This window comes from Pan troglodytes, chromosome 4 (assembly GCF_028858775.2).
Source record: "Pan troglodytes isolate AG18354 chromosome 4, NHGRI_mPanTro3-v2.0_pri, whole genome shotgun sequence".
In the NCBI taxonomy this organism is placed as follows: domain Eukaryota; kingdom Metazoa; phylum Chordata; class Mammalia; order Primates; family Hominidae; genus Pan; species Pan troglodytes.
Genome location: NC_072402.2, coordinates 165777248 through 165797660, shown reverse-complemented (window position 1 = coordinate 165797660; position 20413 = coordinate 165777248). Strand labels below are relative to the sequence as shown.

At 43.7% G+C, this 20413-nt stretch overlaps 1 protein-coding gene across 20 annotated transcripts in view; it reads right to left on the bottom strand.

Moving 5' to 3' along the window:
- The window catches only part of TENM2 (teneurin transmembrane protein 2), a 3953434-nt gene that overhangs the window by 138763 nt on the left and 3794258 nt on the right, over positions 1 to 20413 (bottom strand). For all 20 annotated transcript variants that reach the window (XM_054685270.2, XM_054685273.2, XM_054685274.2 and 17 more), the window contains one exon: positions 5654 to 5848. In XM_054685270.2, coding sequence (XP_054541245.1) covers positions 5654 to 5848 — 195 coding nt within the window. The remainder of the gene's footprint in view (positions 1 to 5653; positions 5849 to 20413) is intronic.

Here is a 20413-nt window from a genome sequence, read left to right as displayed (position 1 = left end):
TGACCTTCTTCTACCAGTCAATCAGATGAGCTGATAGCCAGAGTCCAGTCATTGTGGTTCTTGCCTGTTTCACTGTCTGATTGTTTGGCCATCTTAATAGAGTGGATATACATCCAGTACGTAACTTGAATAAACTCAGAGTGAGGAGAGGAGCGAGCTGCAAGGCCAGTTCTTGAGGACAGGACTTTTTGCATGAGAACGTGATCTCAAACCTGGGACCTCCATTCAATCTAAGGGTTGAATAAATAGGGCCTTTTAGAGGAAGCCCAGCTTTCTTATGTATTCCTATGTATTCTCAGGAAACGATGCAATGTCATTTGGAGAAGAGGGTTCTTTGTGTAACATGTGGTTTGAATGAGAAATGGTGGTCTAGCACAGGACTCAGATATGGCTTTGTGGATCAGACAAATGTGGATGTATCATCACCTTACTTGATTAAGACATATTTCTCCCGTTTTCACGGCTTCCAAATCAGGCCTGTTGGCCCAGATTAAAGGATTGCTTCTTCTATCACCTGGGGGCACAGCTAGCTTGAGACCGCTTTGAATTCTATTCTTGAAGTTTTTATGGACCACGCTGACAGTGTTATTAAATCCTTCCTGTGTACGTGTACCGTCTTATGGTTTAAATTCTCAGAAAATTTTGTTTTCTCTCCTTCCACAATGCCAAGATTGAAATATGCAAGACTTCTGGTCTCTAAATAATTCACTATTATATTAAGATGATAATTCCTCAGGGTCTCAGCTTTCTGTAGGATCTCCTAAGACATTTTTTATGCTGAGTGTCTTTTTTTCTTTCCCTATGGGGCACAAAACAATGCCTTTTTTGTTTGTTTGTTTGTTTTCTGAGACAGGGTCTTGCTCTGTCACCCAGGCTAGAATGCAGTGGTATGATCATAGCTCATTGTAGTCTCGAACACCTGAGCTCAAGTGATCCTCCTGCCTTAGTCTGCCAACTAGTTAGGACCACGGACACACATTGCCATGTCCAGCTATGTTTTTTTTTTTTTCTCTAGAAATGGGGTCTTGCTATGTTGCCCAGGCTAGTTGTGAACTCCTGGGCTCAAGCAATCCTCCTATCTCAGCCTCCCAAAGTGCTGGGATTACTGGTGTGAGCCACCATGCCCAGCCATTGGTGTATTTTAATACTGATGACATACTGGCTCTAAATATGACATTATTTAGAGTATCCATGCCACAAATTAACTAGTCCTGAGGGACAACAGACTTGAGAAATTTGGACTTACTGGAAATCACAATATTCCATGAAGTTTCCAAAGGGCAGCCCTCCCTTGAGGCAAAAATAATAATTTTCAGTGGTAAGAGATATTTCTCACGATCCCATTTGGATATTCTCAGGAAGGTATTATATATGGAAGTCATTTCAAAACCGTTTCAGGCATGGGGAAAAAACAGTGATTAAAAAAAAAATCAGGGGTACACTCCCCCAAAGGTGAATTTTGGTTGCTTATTATTAGTTGGAGATATTTATGATGATGTTACATAATCTTGTTATTATCACTTTACAGTTGAATTCATTGTCTCAGGGAGTATAACTCCTGATGACATAAGCCCATTTGATACCTTCAGATTTGCTCCATTTAGGGTGGTGGAGCACATCTGAACGTAAACTTGAGCTGAAAGCATCGAACACATAGAAGGCAAAGGGCGGGCCAGGCGTGGTGACTCACACTTGTAATCCCAGCACTTTGGGAGGCCGAGGTGGGCGGATCACGAGGTCAGGAGACCGAGACCATCCTGGCTAACACGGTGAAACTCTGTCTCTACTAAAAATACAAAAAATTAGCCAGGCGTGGTGGCCGGTGCCTGTAGTCCCAGCTACTTGGGAGGCTGAGGCAGGAGTATGGTGTGAACCCGGGAGGCGGAGCTTGCAGTGAGCCGAGATTGCGCCACTGCACCCCAGCCTGGGTGACAGAGCGAGACTCCGTCTCAAAAAACAAAACAAAACAAAAAAGACAAAGGTCTGTGCAGGGCCTTTGGTGTCTCATGCCTAGCACAGGTAAGGGAATATACCAGGTGTTCAATACACAGTTGCTGCAAGAATGAAGGACAGACTGTGCTATAAGCATTTGTCATTGATGGGACACACTTCCTGTGTAGAGAAAGGACTGATGGGAAGCAGAAATTGTGCTAACAACTTCTTTCTTGCTTTTGGAAAAAAATCGTATTTGGGGATCTGTAAATTATGAACAAATTCATTCAGAACCCATCATGTTTATATTGTTCCAATAAAGGAAATTCTGAAATTCTAATTTTTCACTCTGCCCCCATTTCTAATAAGGAAAAATCAAAATATACACAAAAATATCTTGTGGCTTATTGCTTCAAAAATTGTTCTCAACCTATAATTAGCCATTTAAAATGTTTGGTGAGGTGCCAGCAGCTAGGAGCTTTCAAAAAAAAAAATCACAATCTTTTTCTTAGAGGGATGAAATAATAAAAAGTAATACACTAAAAAAATGAAAATGGCATTTTTCTTCCAGATAAATTAGCTCTCTCTTCTCTATCCTGAATTATGGTATAAAGGAAGGAGGAAAATCCACAGAGATTTATTAGCGCCGGTACTAGAATGCCATCAAAAAAACCATTTATTGTATCTAAAAATATGAGCTAACCCTTTCTCTGGTCAGTGATACCAGTAAATATGCCCTTTGTTCTATATAATTACAGCAGTGGATGGAATAACTAAATTCAAACTTCAAGAGGAGCAGTTTTACTATGAATTTTAAATTTGGTTCCGATTTCCTAAGATGGTCTTGTGGCCACGTCCTTAGAGCCTTTAGCAGGCAGGAGGGACTATGGCATTTTACGAAGCTTTATAAATAGAAACAGTGTTACACTTAAAAGGGGATAGTGGCCTTTACCAGCTAAGTACCATGTGCCTCGAAACATCAGCCCCCTGGCAGCTGAAATCATTAGAACTCATTTAGTCTTGGGCCCTCTGTAGGTTTGACAAAAAAGGGTTGTGAATGCAATTTCTATCCCTAAGGATAAAAAAGGAGGTCAAGGAGTTTTACAAACAATATGTACTATAAGCCCCTGAAGAACCATGAATTACATTTATGAAGTTAAATGTCATTGAAAAATGACTCAACCATGAAACTGACATGAAAACATGGCTGACTTAAACTAATATGTCAACTCCTCTCATCACCTTCCCACTCCCCTACACATCATTGAATGAAACCTCACGAATACATCCTTTCATTTTCTTGTGCAAATTTGTTAATAGTACAATCATGTTTATGCAGGAAAAACGAAGGGATGGCAACTATTGATTTCATTGCCATGGCCATTTCAGGTAAATTGTTTGAACGTTACGACTATGATGAATATCAGAAATAAAAAAGCTAAATGGAAGAAAAAGTGCTGATCCAGACTTTCTGATTCCATTTCCTATTTTGAAAACAGCGTATGAATCACCTCGGTTCATTCTTTTTGGGTAGCAGAAATCAATGGAGGAGATTTCATCCTTTCATAATGATTCACGTGGCTTGTTTGGTTGGATGGTTAATTCACTCTGAACATTTAAATAAGACTGGGTGGGATAGTGAGAAAGTTGAGAAATCACTTGAGATTCCATGCATACAGCTGTGTATAATCTTACTGGAGAGAAAAAATTCGAAGACTGGCAATGTTGTTGCCCTAGCACTTTCCTTTCTCCAAATGATGCATGCAAAAGGTCGTTTTAACCTTTCTTGTCATATTATTGGTCTCTCTTATGTTTTCAGCGAATGCAGCTTTGCCTCCTGCAATCCATTTATCTTTAAGAACTTTAACCTTTCAAGCAGGGTTATTAAATCAGTATTTCCTCCATCCAAACTCCCAATTCTTTATGATACAGACATAGGGAGGCTACCTTTTATAATAGAGGAAAAATTATATAGAGAACTGAGCAAGTGAAGATCTGGGGGTCAGACTTCTGGTCCCCATTAAGGGCATTACTGCTGATATATTGAAAAATCTTAGAGGAATAATGTTATGGAAGCTGACTTTTGGTAGCCATAGTTCTAAAAACGATGAAATGCGGGGTTTCACAAGGGAACCCTATGTGGGTGTATCTAAGTACAAAACACTGTCATTACTTTGTGGTGAGAGCTGTGATGATTGGTTATTTTGTATAGAACTCTGGAGATCCATTGGTTGTTGGGATGAAAGAATGAATCCATTAGCATCTGAGAACCTCATAAAACCTGAGATCCCTTGTTAGCCTGGCCATGAGGAACACAGAATGCATATGGCATCCAACAGGATCTTTTCTATGGGGATATCTTGGGTGGTTACATCAAGTCCATGCAGAATAGGCAGGGGCTTCACTTTTTCCCCTTAGTTTGTTGGGCAAGTTGACACTTCTATTTCTGTTGGGGACATGGGAGGGAAAAGGGCTGTTTGAGTTGTGTGAGGGCATTTCACTGGGAGATGGACTTAGAGAAAAGGAGCCTCAGCTGGAAGACAATGATGAAGCCAATTCAGAGATTGGAGAATGGGCAAGGGGCTGAGAGGGTCTACGGTCTTACCTTCCTACCAGCTGTGGCCAATTCTTTATATGGTGACAAGTAATCAAATGGCAACCAGAGACCATATTCTGCAAGGGCAAATACAGAGCAGGAAGGCTGACAGGCAGCATAGCTTTCTCTTGCCTTATAGCTACTGCAAGTCAGTCCCAACATTTTGGCACAAAATAATTTATCTGAAATAACTGATCAAGGTAACTAGGAGTAGTTACAGCTGCTTTTGGATCCCCTCCAGAGAGGTGTTCTTTCTCCCTGTTCCTGTATCCCCTCTTCTATGTCCCCCTCTCCTGATCTCCAAGCCTGATCTCTGACCATATTGTCGGATTAGATTCAGTTTTTTATATCCCTGATTTTCACCCATGTGTGTGAAAGGCCCTTACGTGTCTGCCAGGATGAGATTTTCAGGATCCATCAAATCCCATCCCTCTTGCTGCATCCTCACTCTCCTCTAGTTTTGTGCAATTGTAAGTAACCAAGCTAATTTGCCCTACATGGTGTTTCTAAATGACATAAAAAACCTACAGTCTTTCAAGCCTGACTGCTGTCTATTGATATTAATTTTTGCTGAAATATTTACACAGACATACATGGGCCTTAGATTACCAGGAAGAGTTAGTAACAACAACAACAACAAACAGCTTTTTGTTTGGAAGGGAGGCAAGGGGCTTAGGAATTCTTGTTTCTTTTCTCTGAATAGCTTTAGTAATTCCCAATTACTAAATAAAGCAGGAGAAAAGAGGAAGAAAGATAGGGCGAGGGAAAGCAACAAAAGAGGAAAAGAAAGAGAAGGAAGGGGAGGAGGAGTAGAAGGAAAGAGAAGACAGAAAGACAAAGGCAGAGAGAGCAATTTAAAGAGAAAAACAAAGGTGAAAGAGAAAAGGAATCAGTTTCTACAAAGGAGAGTAAAACAAAACGTTTCTTCCAGAACCATCTCCATAGGCTTTTCTTGTTCTACAACCAAAGAAATTTATCAAAGCAAAGGAGTTTGAAGTTGTTCTGTGCAAAATGTTGAAACTTCTCTTGCAAAACACGCAGCCCAGGACTGGGCTCATTAGCAAAGGTCAGGCCCTGCAAACGCCTCCCTCCACTGCTGCCCAGCCCCGGGGCCGGCGGGCTTACCTTCCTCACAGTGCTCGCCTTTGTAGCCAGCAGAGCAGACACAGTTCCCATCAATGCAGGAGCCGTGGCCCCCGCAGGAAGGATCGATGCACTGATTCATGGGCACGTCGCACTCTGCACCTTTCCAGCCGCTGTAGCACTGGCACGTCCCTTTAGAATATTGTCCATTCCCACTGCACAGGACAGGGCAGGCAGCTGCACAAACCAAAGACAGAGCACTAGGTCACGAAGGGCCAGCATCCGAGGGGCTATGGCAGTCTAAGGAGGTAGAGCTGTCTGGCCTTGGGGCTTGGCTTACAGTGTTCTAGGTTGGGGACTCTGGCTGCGCAGGTGCAGAACCATTGCCAGATAAACAACACAAGTGCTACTGATAACAGCAGCTACCACCAATTAAATGCTTGTTATGTGCTGGGCACGGTATAGAAAGAAGGCTTTATGTGCAATTCATGACTTCATCATCATAATCACCCTATGAGGTGGAGGCTACAGTCATGGTCCCCATTTTTGCAGGTGAGGCTCAGACAGGGGAAGTGACGTGTCCAGTCACACAGCCCACAAGCAGGGGAGCCCGGCTGGGAACCAGGTTGGCCCAACTTTGAAGTGGTACCCTTCACTAAGCGACACTGACGTCCTTATTGTTGTTCTGTTGTTGGTATTGGAGATCAGAATCCATTTTGCTGATTATTTTACCCTCAGATCAGTCAACTCTTATTCCTAATAAGTTTATGCCTATTAAAAAGGAAGTGGGGATGAGACACAGCTGAGCCACTGAAAGTCTCACTGCCTCAGTTTTATCTGTACCATGAAGAAATGAAGTAGTCCCCCTGTATCCGCGGTTTCACTTTGTTTCAGTTACCCATGGTCAACTGCTATCTGAAAATAGGTGAATATGGTACAATAAGGAATTTAGAGAAATTACATTCACATAATTTATGTTACAGCTACTGCTTTAATTGTTCTGTTTTATTATTATTGTTAATCTCTTACTGGGCCTAACTGATAAATTAACCTTTGTCCTAGATATGCATGTGTAGGGAAAACATGGTATGTGTAGGGTTTGTACAATTTGTGGTTTCAGGTACACACAGGGGGTCTTGGAATGTATCCCCTGAGGATAAGGAGGGACTACTGTCATTGTGCCTCCTTCAAAGTGTAACATGTGTAATAAAGTATAATGATTAAATATGCTTGACTTATTAAAAAAAAAGAAAAGGGAGCAGGCAGGCTGAAGGCATGAAATTTCTAGCAGTTCGCCCATCAGCTGTACCCTCTTCCATCTGTTGGGGAGAAGAAGGTTGGAAAATCAGTGGGGATTGTCTGGGAGGAGATTACCTACAGCTTTAATCAGTTTGGCCTCAAATGTGCCAATTCCCACCTTTCAGAGTTCATCAAGAATGGGATTTCAGTGGTCGGTCTCCTTCAGGTCTTGGACTTCTCATTTCCGCATCAGTTTGTAAAGAGCCTAACTTTCCAACCTGCCTTCAAATTTGGGCCTAAAATCCTCCGGCTATGGAAGTGGCATTAGAGGCCTTCAGAAATGACGGATGCAGGTGTTTCAGTGACTCCTGGTGTTATCCATGGTTTGGAATGCACAGGTTCCGAGAATTCTGCATGTGTGTGTACACACATCTACAACCCGGGTGAGCGCCCTGTGCCACGCAGCGATGGCATACCTAATCATGTCACTTCCTAGTCACCTGCCCCACCCAGCCTCATGAATCCCCTTTTGTTGTCATGTTTCTATGTAGTTTTTATGGTAATTAACTTTCCTCTGTGCGTGTCTAATTTCCCAAAGATACATAGTCAGCTATTCAAGACAGGGACTATGTTTATCATTGTTGATTTCCTTCCATTGCTACGTTCATCAATGGTGGCTTGATTAGGTAAACATTTCTCCTGTGTTCCTGATATTCAGAGATTTCCCAGTGGTGGGGGGTTGTGGGCAAGCACTAAATGGCCATTTATGAAAGACGTGGGAAGAACAGTCCCTGGAGTGAATCTCATGCTGTAAACACAATGCCTTTTTCTGGGGAAGTGCATGTTTTACCTTAATTGCAAACTGATTTGAAATATAACTATCTCAATAGTTGACATACGATTGAGGGGTCATTTCCCCTCAAAATGCTTTATAATAGGACAGTTGCCAGAACTATTGGGGGCGCTATTTTCAGTAGAATTCTTATGCTTATGAATCTACCAGAGGAGAAGAATAAGTTCAAAAGTGAGAACCTCAAAGCCGCATATTGAATTCAGATGAACTGTCTAAATGTAGGGATCATACTCTCTATCTCCAGGATGCTTAAACAGGAGTTTGTACAGAGTTGCTACAGAGGCTGATTGTCTAACACAGGGTAGAAAAAGAGCTTTGAACCCAGGGTGCCCAATTAAGAATTAGGGAACATGTAAATATGAAGTGGCACAAGAAACTCTGAACTTTCTTAAAGTTTTGAGAGGGATTTAAGACAGAGTTAAGTTTGTTCCATGCCAGTTCCTCCTGAGACTCATGCTAAGCTCTAGGTCTGGGATGGCAGGCGTGTGCACATGATCTATAGTACTACCTTCCCACATCTCTACAGACATCACTAATTGATCACGGCATCTTGTTCCCCTGAGCCCAGACAGAGCCTCGAAACCGTCAATGCAATGTGCAGGCTGAGACCAGCAAGCAGGCAGAGTTGGTATTCAAGAGAAAACCTACTTGTCATTTCTGATCTAGGTAACAGTGAAGGTATTTCCTGGTGGGAAGACTAGAATCAACATCACTTCTCAGCCCCCTTCCAGCCCTGCACTGAAATAAAAAACTGCGAGAAGTATGGTTGCACAACGTGTACTTAAATGAGCTTCCAAGGGCTGTTTCTGACTCTCTGACCTAAGGGTTATAGATTGGATGGGCTGTCATGGATGGCAGAGAAAGTTACATCAAATCACCAACACTGGTCTCCTATTACATCCTACTTCCTCCCAAAAGGTGGAGGAGGGTAGAAAGTAAGGTGCAAAATTTTTGTCTTTTTTAATTGATAAAAAATATAGATAACATTTTTTTCTTTTTTTTCTTTCCTTCCTTCCTTTCCTTTCCTTCCTTCCTTCCTTCCCTTCCTTCCCTTCCTTCCTTCTTTCTTTTTTTGAGACAGAGCCTTGCTCTGTCACCCAGGCTGGAGTGCAGTGGCATGATCTTGGCTCACTGCAACCTCTGCCTCCTGGGTTCAAGCGATTCTCCTGCCTCAGCCTCCTGAGTAGCGGGACTACAGGTGCCTGCCACCATGCCTGGCTAATTTTTGTATTTTTAGTAGAGATGGGGTTTCACCATGTTGGCTAGGCTGGTCTCGAACTCATGACCTCAGGTGACCACCCGCCTTGGCCTCCCAAAGTGCTGGGATTACAGGTGTGAGCCACCGTGCCTGACCGAATTATTTTCTTTATTCATAGTGACACTGTTCCTCTTCTGCATAAACTTCAAGTAGAAAAAAACAGGATTGTCTAGAAGGTAAGAATGGGTTTTATTTAAAACCAGGTGCTTGGGAAATCAAATTTAAAATTTGACCTACTTAAATTACTCAGTGAAAAATATAAAAAATAGGTCACAGAGTTCTCCACCTTCCAAATGCAGCCTTCCTTCAGGGTTTGCCGCATGCTCACTGGGAGTGTGGTAAAAAATGCAAAACACTGTGATGTTCACTGGAAAGCAGGACACTCAATGGGCTTTGCTTATGCCATACAAAGAAGTGGAAGGCGGCTCATCACAGGAGCGAGACTTTATAGTAATCCAGTTGCCATGGGGCAGAGTGCAGAAACACCAGATGAGCTCCCTCCAGTGGTGGCTGGGGTGTCCTGCATTGGAGAGCACCTTCCCTCTGGGGCAACTGATTCATTCTCAGACATAACTCAACCCAGAGCATCCCAGTATCTGAGGTTCAGGCTGATGTTTTATTCAAGAGGCTGTATGTGAAATGGGGAACCTCCTGTATTAATAAGTCTTATATTTTTACTATCATGCAAGCTGCATTATTTTTTATGACAGGTTATAGAAAAATGACACTGACTGCCTACTCTGTGCCAAGAAGTATTACGGAGCAGAAGTGGAAGTAGCAAGGGTTTTGGTGCCAGAAAGACCTGGATTCGAAACCAAACCTGTACCTTAACAGCTGTGGATTTTGGCAAGATTACTGCACCTCTCAAAGACCCAATTTCCCCTTCAAAAAACGGTCTTTCAGCATTGATGGAAGGGTTAAGTGAGGTAACATGTGTGGCTCACAGGAGTGGCTGACACTTGGTAGGCAAATTAAGAGATGCTCCCTTATAAAATTTCAAACTGAATCTCTAATCTGACTTCAAGGGCTAATAAAATAAAGAAATGCCATAGGTCTCAAACACGCACACACAAACACTAGCAATCACCAGACGTATGTCAAATCATACTAATGGAAAGATTTCATTTTTTCTTCTTCCAGTCTTTTCTGGTGTGGGAGGGAGTTGGTTGTGATTGGTCAGGTATGAAGGTGGAGCGTTTTCTGTCTCCGCATGTCTCTCTTCTTCCTAAGGCTTACGGGAGCAGAACATTGTGCATTCAAGCTTCTATGTAAAATTAATTAAAATGTTTGTACAAATTGACTATTCCTGTTTTACTAAATCAAGTAAATGGAAGCTCTAAGACTCTCGCAGAAGAAAAATAAATTACCACAACCACTAACAACTGACAAGTTAACAGGCTGATGACAAAAAAATGACAGAATTTAGATTCACCTAAATGGTATAAAGCTCATTTTAATGATCCAGCTGAAGCTCCCCCGCCCTCCCAGCCCCTACAAAGTTCTCTGTAAGGGATGAGATGAATTATCAGTGTTATTTACTCAGTGGGAAGTAACAGGATAAGCCACCTGTCCACTTGGAGCTTGCAGTAAAGAGAATACGTGGAGAAAAGTTAAGGATATTGGAGAGGCTCAGTCATAAAAGCAGAGGGAAAATGCCTACATCTGCACAAATAATTTGTGGGCTGGACTAGATGTGTAGAGGGAATTTCAAATAATGTATTTAAAAAATTATTTGAAGTCTGTTTTATACTTATTTCATTTTATTACTATTATTATTATTATTATTTGGAGACATGGTCTTGCTCTGTCACCCAGGCTGGAGTGCAGTGGCAGGATCACCATTCACTGCAGACTCTACCTCCCTGACTCAAGCAATTCTCCTGCCTCAGCCTCCAGAGCATCTGGGACCACAGGTGTGCACCACCATGCCCGGCTAATTTAAAAAAAAATTCTGTAGAGATGGGGTCTCTTTATGTTGCCCTGTCTGGACTCGAAGTCCTCAACTCAGGTGATCCTCCTGCCTCAGCCTCCCAAAGTGCTGGGATTATAGGCATGAGCCACTACACCCAGCTGAAGTCTGTTTCAAAATTTCTTTGGAAAAGAGAGGTGAAAATACTTGAAGCTAGTACTCCAGGCAAATCGTCAAAATAGTCAGCAATAGTGATGAGTAATCCCAGTTAGTCAGCAATAGTGACGAGTAACTCACATGGGTTAGTAGCTTGGTTAGGTGGTAGAGGATAAGTGATGGAGAAAAGAAGATGCATTGATCCTCCTGAAGCAATTGAGGATGTAATATTTAGGTCATGGAGGCCAGGCAAACAAAGCTCGGTGACCCCTCAAACCAAAACTCAAAAGGCAACCCCACTGGCTTTTGAGGTTGTGGACTTAGCTTGGTGCTGAGCAAACCAGTGTCAGAAAGGTGAGTTTCCCTTCTAGCAAGATCCCTGCAATTGGCAATCCATCTGGTAGAAAAGTAATAAAGTTTGACCCCCCTCGCCCACTGTACACTGTATTCAAAAATAAATTCCATACTATGCAGCAATAAAAAGGAATGGGATCATGTCCTTTGCAGGGACATGGATGGAGCTGGAGGCCATTATCCTTAGCAAACTAACGAACGGAAAACCAAATATTGTACATTCTCATAAGTGGGAGCTAAATGATGAGAACACATGGACACATACAGGGAAAAAACACATACTGGGACCTTCTGGAGGGTAGAGGGTAGGAGGAGAGAGAGGATCAGGAAAAATAACTAGTGGGCGCTAGGCTTAATACCTGAGTGATGGAATAATCTGTACAACAACCCCCCATGACACAAGTTTACCTATGTAACGAACCCACACTTGCACCCCTGAAATTAAAGTTAAAAAAAATTCCATACAGATTAATGACCTAAACAGAAAAACAAAAACTACTAAAGTATTTGAAAAAATACTGGAGACTTATTTTCCTGGGAGGGAGATATGTAAGACATAAATTCTAGAAACCATGAAGGAACAGAGGATCAGATTTGATTATAAAGAATTAATATCTTCTCTGTGACAAAGGATACCCTAAGCAAAATTAAGGGACAAGCAACTCTGAGAAGAAATATTTTTTTCTCATGTTTTACAGCATAACGTTTGATATCTGAAATACGCAAAGAACTCTAGCAAATTAATAAACAGATGAATGAAAACCTAGGCAAAGCACATATCAGAAATAATATAAGTTGCCAATAAAGGTAAGACAACATTCTCAGCTTCCTTCAAAATTAAGTAAGTACAGATAAAAATGATAATGAGAAATATTTTTGGCTTATCTGATCGGGGAAAAAAATAAGGCTGCTTACACCCAATGCTGCCATGGCTGAGGGGATGGGCTCTCTCCATCCCAGTGGATGGCAGCAAATCAAATCTACTTTTTAGGGAGATGATTTGTCACTCTGTGGACAGCTCCCTGGCTCACCGTGCCCAAGCAGGAAGTCTGTTGACCTTGGCATCTCAGTTTTCCTGACCTATTAAATGGGCAGAGCAATAAAGGACTGTGTATGTAGGGAAGGAGAGAGATAGAGGAAGTTGGAAAGAGAGCTAGGAGTGATTATGAAATACAAATGCAAAGATCACCAGCCATCCTGACTGTGATGCTCATCTCTGACCTGAACAGCCCTCCCCCAACCCCTGCCACCGTCCTGCCCAGAGTACTCAGACGCTTTAGTTGGTTTCAGTGGGGGCAAGAGCCGGCAGGACCCCCGTGAAGAGAGGAAACCAGATGGTGCATTCTGACAGATGGGGTCAGAGTCCCCGGCTCAGAGGGCCAAAGTTCAGCCGCACCAACTTCCTCATTCCCATTCTGTCAAATGGCACATTAATAAGCAAGAAAGTGATTCAGGGAAGAATTTCCAGAAGGACAAAAAACTCATCAGGTGTGTCAAATCTCTGACATTCAGGAGCCATGTGGGGAAAGAAGCACACGCTGACTTAAGCACGAAAGTATGGATGCTTTAATTAATCCGGGGTGAATTTAATTGCTTTAGTTAAGTGGAAATCGGGTTAAAAATGATGCAGAGCATGCTGGGGTGTGTTAAAAACATGACATATGAGTTGGATGAATCGATAAATTAAAAGTGCACAGATGTTTTAATTAAACCCAGGGAAGTTAACGAAGATCGCAAGAGACTTTTAAGCCTATGATTAATTCAATTCATTTAAAATACCTGTAGAGATATGGGGATGCCTCCATTTTGAGAGTTATAAAAGTTCTCAATCGATAAGTACTTAAGCTGTTCTTTAAAAAAGTCTCAGTTTTTGTGTGTATGTGTGTGTGAGACTGAACAGCATTAATTACATAATGAATATTTAAATTCTTCGGAGTACACAGTAAGCTTTTCTGCAGCTCAAGTCCAGACTGAAGGAGGTTTATGCTTTTGTTGTAATTGGAGCATCAAGATGAATTTGCAAGTTGTTGGTGTCCTATTACCCGCAAGCATGGAAGCTTCTTGAAGGCATGGGGGGGTCTGTTTCATCCAATGCTGTCTCTCAGCAGGCAGAATGGTTCTGGGGATGGTGTAGGCTTACGGGAGTTAGACAGCCTGAATTTCCTTTCTTCCTTCCCTTGTTTTTGCCAGCTGTGTGACTATGAACACTTTGCTTTCAGCCTCGATTGCTTTATCTTTGAAGTGGGATAAGAATTCTGCAGGACTTACCCCATAGTGTTTCCAAAGGGAGGAAATGAGATAATGATGTAAAGTGCTGTGCACAGAGCCTGGCACATAGTCATCACTAGATAGGATTTTATTATCACTATTTTCACTGGGAGAAAACTATTCCAACTGGTCACTTTGTAGAGAGACAAGACAGGGTAAAGCACCCTTTCCCTGTCCCCCATCCCAGCTGACCTCTTTCTAAAGACTGGTTTATTTCCCAGCACGAAAGTTTTTCCCATAAACCACAGGATTCCCCTAGCTCTGTGTGCATCACATCTACAAGTTTCCCTAGGGTTAGACATTCTGCCTTCCAGGGCTGCTCTGCTACTTATCTAGTAGTTTAAAAAGGAAAAAAAAAAAAAAAAAAAGAAGGGTTCTTAGTCTCAGAAGCAATTTAACTTGGGGGAGGGCTGACGGACTGAGGCCCCGCGAAGTGATTTCTGTTTGGTAACGCAACTGCCATGAGAAACATCAGGAGCTGCCGCGTTTTGGAGCTTGCAGGCATGGACTTGCACGTGCCCACCAAATAATGTGCACTGCAACTTCCAAACTGGGGAGGAAAGGGCTCCTCCATGCCTGCTTGGCAAGCCAGGGGGATGAGAGGTCAAAAGTGATGCGACTGCCTCGATCTCTGTTCTCTTTGGGCAGTCCGAGCAGAGTTCAAGGGCAATTTATCTAGACTCAAACTTGAATGTGCATGGGAGTCATCTGGGGACCCTGTTAGAATGCAGCTTCTGACTCAGAACGTCTGGCGTGAGGCCTGAGCATTTGGATATTTAACAAAATCCTGATGCTAGTACCCCAGACCTACTGAATCAGAAATTCCGGGTGGAGCCCAGCAATCTGTGTGTTAACAGATGATTCCAACAAGGGCTCCAGTGTGGGTATCACTAATCCAGTGGGTAAGAACATAGTTCAAAAACCATACCTGGGCAAGGGTCTTGAATCTCTCTGAGATTCAGTTTCTTTAGCTGTGAAACGGAGACGATCATGACGTATGACACAAGGATGAAATGAGAGGATTCACTTAAAACCCTTTGCACAGTGCCCAGCATTAGTTGATCTTCAATAGGCGGTGGCGATTCTTCTTACGCTATTTTATCAAAAGTGACTTTGCCAAGGGTGTCTGCTCAGTCGCTGTCTGCAAAGCATATACCAAGTGCACCTGCTTCAAGCTCCTGCTTCTGGGCCTTTGCTGCCAAAGAATCCCTGTATGTTTCTTTAGGTCAGGGGTGGGAGGAAAGAGAGGTGGGATCTGGCCATCCAGCTGCAGTGTGCTGAGGGACATTCTTTTGGGCAGCAGTCATGGTCCATGGCCTGTCTGCATTAATGAGGATTTCAGGGCAAGATGGGGTGGTAGAAGGAGATGGGTATGAATGATGGAAGGTTTGAAGGAGCTAGGATGCAGCCCTGGCTGTCTCAGGAAGGACAGCTGGGACCCGAGCCTCCGTCATGGAGAGAGAAGGAAGCTCTGAGGGAAGTATTCCTGGTGACGGGGAGGACCATCCACCCTCAGGGAGGGGACTAAGAGCTTTGTCATTGTTCTCCGCGGTGCAGAGGAAATGTCTATTAAAGGGAGACAGGAGAGCACATTGTGAGGCAGAGCCAGAGGGGGCTCAGAGAGCCCCGGCTGCTGGCAGTACTTATTGTTGGGGACTTCAGGAGTGGTCACACTGCCCTGGATTCGGGGGGTCTTCCTGCCACATCTCTCTCTTGGATGGCTATCAGGGCCACAAGCTTCAGAACCAAGCAGACGTGGCCCTGCTATGTAACCTTGGGGAAGTAGCTTACTTTCTCTAAGTCTTTGTTTCTTTTACTGTAAAATAGGAATAATAACAATGAATGATTGCAAAGGCTTGTTGTGAAGGTGGATACTAGCTAACATTTAATACGTGCCAAGCATGGTTCTACAAAGTTTCCACGTATTTACTTTTTGGACCTCACAGCAATGTAATAGGTAATATGGCTGTTGTCTCCATTTTACAGATGAGAAAACCGAGGCTCAGAGGGGTTAAGTAATTTTCTAAAATGGGTTTGGTTAACTAGAGCAGCAATAATTCAAACCTAGCAAATTCAAACTCTACAGCTTTCCTTCTTAATCACTTGGCTATTATGACATAATGCACGTAAACTGTGGAATAAATGGCATTTCTTTTCTGTAAACTTTTCTTTCATTCTTTTTTCATTCCTCCTTCTTTCCTTCCTTTGCTCATGCCCTCCCTCCATGCCTCAAAGGTGGCTGATTTATTGCTGCATGATTGATCCGGCAAATTAGAACCTTGTTCTTTAGCACTTGCTTTGGTTCTTGTGACATTTTCAAGCCATATTTCATCTTTATAAGCCTTGCTTCCTCTATTCAAGTAACCAGACATTTAGCAGGCACATATTTTGTCCTGGGTACCAAACTAAATACAGGGAGGTACAAAGGGGACTGCTGGAAGCTTGTCATCAGCAGGAGAACCACCTGGATAGGAGATGGCCGGCATGTGGCAGGGGCCACTGCTGCGATGTTGCCAAGCCCAGGTGACTGCAGGGTCATATCTGAGGGTGCTTCAGGGAGGTGGCGACCTGTGAGCTTTCCATGATGAGCAGCAGTTTGATAGGAAAGGCTGGGACTGATGAGAACATTCCAGCTGAAAAAACAGCCTGAGCAAAGAGGAAGAAGCAGGGCCTCACACTTAATGAGGGGTGACTATTGGGAACTTAGAGTGAGTGTTCAGGCCTCAGTGGGAGGTGACAGTGCGAGAGCAGTTTAGATCATGGATGACCTTGGACATCATTCTAAGAAATGTGATCTTCATTCTCAGAATGTGGCCCCTGACCACCTGCATCAGACCCCCCCAGGGGGCTTGCTAAAAAGGGGCATTCCTGAGCTGCACACCAGTCCTACAAGTCAGATTGGCTGGCATGGGGGAGAAACCTGGAAATACACATTTGGTAACAATCTCTTCAGATCCATGTCTTTAAACCAAAGCTTTTATAACCATTGTGGGAGGTGACTGGGAGCCACTGAAGGTGTTTGAGGACAGTAGTGACATGCCCCTAAGAGCTTTGGGAGAACTCTGGAGAACTCTGGAGGTGGGGAGGAGAAATACCATCATGGAGAGGTTGGTAGCCAAGTGAGCAGGGCAGTGGCTCCCACAACTTAATATTTACATAGAAAAATCCAGCTGTAAGGATAGAGAGGAAAAATGGAGCAGAAATTGTTGGAGGTCATCGGAACAGGAGTTGGCAGGTGGTGGGAAGGTGATGGAATGTGCCTGGCAGCTGGGAAGAGAGAGGGTAACAGCATCAGGCTCTGAGGTCAGAAGGTTTTTCTCTCTCTCTTTCTCTCTCTGTCTCTTTCTCTCACCACTGCACAGGCTGGAGTGCAGTGGCAAAATCTCTGCTCATTGCAACCTCCACCTCCTAGGTTCAAGCAATTCTCCAAACTCACCCACCTGAGTAGCTGAGATTACAGTCTTCACTACCATGCCCAGCTAATTTTCATAGTTTTTGTAAAGATGTGATTGCACCATGTTGCCCAGGCTGGTCATGAACTGCTGGGCTCAAGTGATCTGCCTGCCTTGGCCTCCCAGAGTGCTGGGATTATAGGCATGAGCCACTGCACCTGGCCAGGGGCTTTTGTTTCAAACTTTGGCTCTCCCACTTTCTACTGGGAAACTCTTGTTTCCTCTCCTGAAAAGTTTACTTGGGTTCAAACTCAGAATTCTAGTGTGTAACCATCGCACAAGCTGCCTGCAAAGACAAAATTCCTTTATGCCTCACCTCTGAGGTCAGTCTCATGGCTAGTCTAGTGTTGAAAGTCCAGGCCAGACTGCCTGGTTGGAATCCCAACAATTCCACTTACTTGCTCAGTGATTTTGAGCAAGTTACTTAAACTCTGTGTGCCTCATTTTCCACATCTATAAAAGGGGATGATAATCGTCTATAAATGAGGGCTACTGATGATTAAATGACATAATTATGTAGTTGTTCAGCATGGTGGTTGGCGTATATAGTAAGAACTCAATAAATGCCAGCTCTGATGATGATGATGATGATGATTTGTTTTTAGTGCTGGCATGTAGCCATGAGGAATTTGGTGGTGGAAACATTTGCCAGTTAACGGGAGAAAAATGGCAAGATTCCTGTTTTTTTTCTTTTTTAAAGCTCCACAGAAGCTGGGTAGGAACTGAAACCAACCCCCAGAGAGAAGACTTTATGTTCCCGTGGTTGTGGCATTTCTGGGCCTCCACTGACAGCTGTTCAGCAGCAGGAGTTGTCATTTCTAATAGCTATTAAATACGCATTACCTAACAACTACGGCTCTGGTGTGTTAAGTTTCTGCTGCAGGTTGAGGCCTCAAGCTCAGCCCAAATGAGCCATCTGAGAAGCCAGTGTCAAAACAGAAAAAAACCCAGACACCTCAGCGCTCTTCTGAAATGCAAGGCTGCTTTACAAACAATCCGAGGAAGCACCTGAAGTTAAAGCCTTCACATAAAAGCAAATACAAGAGAAAGGAATAATAATTAAAAAACCTCTAGCCCACAACAAATAGCATTAAAGTAATGAGAAAACCATGCAAGGGAAATAGTAATAACAAAAAACTGTAGAATAAACAATAACTTGAATAGTAAACACAATTATTGCTGGACAGGAGAGGTGCCTGATGGAAAATGTTACAAATTGCCAGGAAAGAAATGCCATTTTTCCTGAGGCCCTGGATCTGAACAGCTTGCCTATTAAGTTGCTCAATTAATGCAATTCTATACTATTCAGTCTTCTTGGTGGAATTTTCTCCATATTCCCTGATGCTAATTGGCTATGTTCATTGATTCACAACACTGTGAATTTTTTAAAAACTTTGAAAACTTCAAATATTCATGATGCCTTACAGGCATCCTCATGACCCGGTCTCTCACAGCCCAGGAGACCAGGTGCACCTGTGTGATAAGGCCAGCCTCTGCCCCAGGTTCCCCTTCCTGCCTTCCCTGACTGTGATCTAGTGACATTCAAATGCACCAGTAAAATACCCCCACGCCTTTTGCTCCACCCTGACTCAGCAATAAAGGCACTTGGCCACCAGCCCTCACTTTCTCTCAGCTCCCACCTGCCTGGCTGAACCCAATCCCTTGGAGCTGGTCCTACACAGCCCTCTGCATGTGTGCTGTGGCTCCCTCTCTAGAATCTGTGAGTATAATAAGTCCCTGAATTTCACATGCCTCTCCCAGCGTGAGTTCCACAGTTGGAGTGATCCTTAAAGACACCACCAGGGGAACTTACTCCCCCATTTATACCACGCACATTTTATTGCTTTATAAACTTCCTTATTTTCTCCTTTGGAATGTCTATGGCATTCAAAGTCCATATCACAGTATTTTGGACTCCCATTTATGTTACCCCCTTGCTTTTAATACAAACTGGTCAGACCAGAAGCTCTCAGAAGGCAGAGCCTGTGGTTCCCTCGCTCCTCCCTCTAGTCTGGCTCTTAGTACAGTACCTGTCTCACAGTGGGCAGATCACACACATTCACTGAATGTACGAATAAGTTCTGTCCCCTCGACTGACTCAGGACAATGTGTTAGATCCATTCCATGTTATTTCCATGCGCAGGGCAGTTTCATTTTGCCATTGGATCCTCTCAGGGCCCCCGAGATTGTGAGGGCTGCAGAATAAACGCTCTTGCAAATGCATGCTGACTGATTCCTCCATTCACTGCAAGGATGTCTTCAGATGCCTGATGCAGACTGGCAGGTTTATAAGAAGACAAGGAGCTGCCATTTGCACTGCACATCTGAGGGCACGGGAGGCGCAGTGTGAGGTCAAGAGAGTAAATCCGCATTTCTATCACTTGGACACATACCCGGTCGCTTGGATGTGATGGGAGTCTCTCTTGCTAACGTGGCAAATTCTCCCCCTGGCAGGAGGGCCTGAGTCTGCTGGCTGCCTGCAGTCACAGAAACTGGCAGAGCCAAGGAATTCCGGGCACAGCTGTCAGTGAAGGAACAAAGGTGAATGCGAATTTGTGATGAGGGAGGACCTTATGCTTGGGGCCTTTTAAGAGTTTTTATCAAGAAAGAAGGACAGGCCTGGCTTGGTGGCTCACACCTGTAATCCCAGCACTTTGGGAGGCCGAGGCAGGTGGATCACTTGAGATCAGGAGTTTGAGACCAGCCTGGCTGACATGGTGAAACCTCGTCTCTATGAAAAATCCAAAATTAGCTGGGTGTGGTGGTATGCACTGGTAATCCTAGCTACTCTGGAGGCTGAGGCAGTAGAATCGCTTAGAACCTGGGAGAAGGAGGTTGCAGTGAGCTGAGATTGCACCACTGTACTCCAGCCTGGGTGACAGAGCGAATCTCTGTCTCAAAAAACAAACAAACAAACAAACAAACAAACAGACAAACCAGAAAAGAAAGAAGGACACCGATCATGGCCCACAGCCGGGAGATGGGGTGCCCTGTTCTGCGGAGCAGGAGACTCAGGTGCACCTGTCTCGGCACTTGCTAGCCAATTACCTCATTCTGTTGGCTCAGGGTTACTCCCTGCCAACAGTCAGCTGCTTCTTAAGCCCAAAAGTTGTTTGTGAGTGACAACTTGTCATAGCCACTGCTAAATTGTGCAGGACCAATGGGATCGAGCCTTCCCACCTCTCTGCCTTATGTGTGAGGGGGAACAAAGGCACACACACTCACACACACACATACTCACTTATACAACCACATTTTACTTTTTTTCTGATTAAAATCAGAAGTGCATCTCTGATGTAATGCACTGAGGAGG